Source organism: Hippocampus comes, unplaced genomic scaffold (genome assembly GCF_001891065.2).
Source record: "Hippocampus comes isolate QL1 unplaced genomic scaffold, H_comes_QL1_v1.1 scaffold81, whole genome shotgun sequence".
NCBI lineage: Eukaryota > Metazoa > Chordata > Actinopteri > Syngnathiformes > Syngnathidae > Hippocampus > Hippocampus comes.
In genome coordinates, this window is record NW_017806179.1 from 80,550 (window position 1) to 83,364 (window position 2,815).

Sequence of the window (2,815 nt, forward strand, 5' to 3'; positions counted from 1 at the left end):
GGTCGATGGAGCCGGCGTGGGATTCGTGGCTTCTTCTGTTGGTCAAGCGTTGAGCAAAGCCAGCCCGCGCTCGCCCGACCTCGCGGGAGCGGCGATGCAAGGGACGCCCGGGCGCCCTGCTGCCAGACCGGTGGCTGCTTGCCCCCCCCTCCCCTTCCCTCCCCTCCATTTGGGCCGAGCCAGGAGGAGAAGGGGGCAAGGGCGAGCGGCGCGCAGCGGGAGGGACGCAGACGGGCGGAAGCAACTGCGCCAATTCCGGCGTACTGAACATACGTTGTATGTTGTTTTGGTTTTTTAATTTTCTTGAACTTAACATGGTGCAGGCAGCAAATAGTTTCAATTTTGTTTGGAAAAATAGAATTTTGGAGCGGTCCTCTGAAGAGCGCCATGGGTGCCAGGAGGTGTTGGCCGCCACTTGCGCTCCTGTCAGAATCCGCCAGCGGCGGCGCCGGGAAATCAAGTCCCATCGAGCCGCCCGCCTTCCGCCGCTTGATAGTCGGTGGCGCGCTTCGGCACGAGCAACTTCACTTCTTTGCCGATGTTGCTTCGGGGATCATATCGCCCAACTTTTTGTTTTTAGCTAATCCCTCGATCCATTTTTTTTTGTCCCCCCCAAGGCAACTACAATCGACGCCAATTCTTTGCAGATTTTGGGGGAGGGTCCACTGTACAGCATGAAGGGCACAAATTCGACCAACAGGTCGGCACGCCTCTGCCTCATGTTGGAATGCGGCAGAGAAAGGAAAAAACTAAAATGCGCAAGGTTTGAGCTGAAATTCCAAAACTCCAAACTTTGAGGGGGAGCGGGGCATTGCGGGGCATTGCGGGGCGTGTGGGGCGTGCGGACTGTGCGGGCCCCGGCGTGCTGCCACATCTTGTTTTCATGGCGCGGGACAAAAGCTTTTTGCGGTGGCAATCAAGAGATTTGCTGGAAAAGACAAAAAACAAAGACGAGCTGATGAGTTTGTTCCAAAACCAAGAACGGGGAGCAGGTTGCAAAGGCTGCCCCCCCCCACCCCCCACGTACGTACGTACCAGCAGCGCTCGACCTTTAGTTTCGATGGGCAACAGGAAGCTTGCCACGGCGCAGAGGCCGCACGCGACGCTAAAGGGACTCAGCGCCAGAATCACCGACCGAGACATGAGCACCTGAAGCAGACGCAGAACGGCGTCACGCACGCACGCACGCGGCCAAGTCGGGCCATGACGCCGACCGCGAAAAAGCGGGATCATTTCCGAGCCGCCTGCCGAGGGGAGGGGCTTCGGCTCGACTTCGGGCCTCCGCGATCCGCCGGCTTGAAAAGAACGACGACCGGCCCGAGCCGGCAAAAGCGAGCGGCGGCCGGAAATGACCTGAGCGACGAAGGGAGCGATCATTCCTCCGATGCGACTGACCGACGTGCAGAAGCCCATCCCGAGCGAGCGCGACACGGTGGGGTAGACCTGCGAGACCGCAAAGCGCCCGCTGAGCGCGCCTTCCGGAGAAACGTCCCGGGCAAAGTGCGGACGGCCTACCTCGGCGGTGTAGATATAAACCGCCGTGAAGTTCACGGAGACCATCGAGCGCAGCAGCAGCAGAAGGAAGGTGAAGCCCAGCCTGACGGCGCAGCCCGACGGTGAGAAGGGATGAGGCCGGGGCGGGGCGGGGCGAGGCGGCGCTTCTTACGTGCTGGTGCAGATGCTCAGCATGAGGAAGGAAAGGCCCGTCGCCGACTGCAGCAGCATCAAAGTCTTGCGCCGGCCAAACGTGTTCAGCAGGAAGACGTTGACCGGGATGACTGGCGAGACAGACGCGGGTTTAACGGGCGCGCGCCCGCTCGGCCAAAACCGCCAGCGCGACGCGGGGGGTCCGAGCGTGCCCCCGGCGCGGGACTCACGCGCGAGCTCCCCCAGGCAGCTGATGAGGAGAGTGCGGTAGTCGCCGGCAGCGAAGGGGACGCAGTAACAGCGGCCGTCCTCCGGGCGCTTCTCCGGCTGATGCGCGCGCTCGCCGTCCGTCACGCACAGCAAGTTCTTCTCCAGGAGCTCCGAGCCGCTCAGAACGGCGCCGTAGTAGGCGAAGGAGGCCACGAACCTGACGGCGGGACGTGAGCGCGGGCTTTCCGGCTCGGCGCCGCGACCCGAGCGGCGACTCACCACGAGTACCAGAGGAGCGAGGAGGTCCTCCTGAAGGCGGAATTGAGCAGAAGCCTCCAGCTGCCCCTCTGCTTCTGAAAGACAAAAAGGGACCGCGCGGACGAGCCTGAGACGGGGAGAAACAAAGACACAGAGACATTTGTCCCGCCGGAGCCAAAACCGGCCCGCGTTCCCAATCCGTCCGCCTCTCGGACACGTGGAGCGGCCCGCCCGAACGTGACGGACGGAGACGGAAGGATTTCAAGCTTCGGCCCCCCCGGCCCCGAACGCACCGCCACCGTGTCCGCCAGACGCCCGGGCGGCAGGGAGGCTTTGTTCATCTTGGCGATCCACCCGAGCGTGTCGGCGGCGGCGGCGGCGTTGCCCGCCGACACGTTGAAGCGGGCCGACTCGGGAATGAACTGAAGGAGGGACGGGACAAAGGTCAACTTTGGCTCGGCCCGGCGCGCGCGGGCCCATCTCGCGCACGTCCGGCGGCGACCTTGAAGAGGTAGAGGAGCGCCACGCTGGGCGCCACCGAGATGCGGATCATCCACCTCCAACCCAGCGTGGGCACCGCCCACATGGCCAGCGCGATGATCAGCATGGAGCCGCACATCCAGAAGATCTGGACGCAGAGAGGAAGCGCGTGGGCCGGCCGCGAGGGAGGCGCCGGCGGGGGCGGGGGCGGCGGCGGGGG

The 2,815-nt window shown here is 63.8% G+C and overlaps 1 protein-coding gene across 1 annotated transcript in view; it reads right to left on the minus strand.

Moving 5' to 3' along the window:
* Positions 1-609: 609 nt before the first annotated feature.
* Positions 610-2,815, minus strand: part of svopl (SVOP-like) — a 9,426-nt gene continuing 7,220 nt past the window's right edge. The window contains exons 7-15 of the mRNA XM_019855762.1: positions 2,618-2,772; positions 2,409-2,537; positions 2,137-2,210; positions 1,878-2,074; positions 1,667-1,778; positions 1,516-1,597; positions 1,354-1,443; positions 1,036-1,149; positions 610-928 (exon numbers count right to left, since the gene is read on the minus strand). Coding sequence (XP_019711321.1) covers positions 917-928; positions 1,036-1,149; positions 1,354-1,443; positions 1,516-1,597; positions 1,667-1,778; positions 1,878-2,074; positions 2,137-2,210; positions 2,409-2,537; positions 2,618-2,772 — 965 coding nt within the window. The 3' untranslated portion in view covers positions 610-916. The remainder of the gene's footprint in view (positions 929-1,035; positions 1,150-1,353; positions 1,444-1,515; positions 1,598-1,666; positions 1,779-1,877; positions 2,075-2,136; positions 2,211-2,408; positions 2,538-2,617; positions 2,773-2,815) is intronic.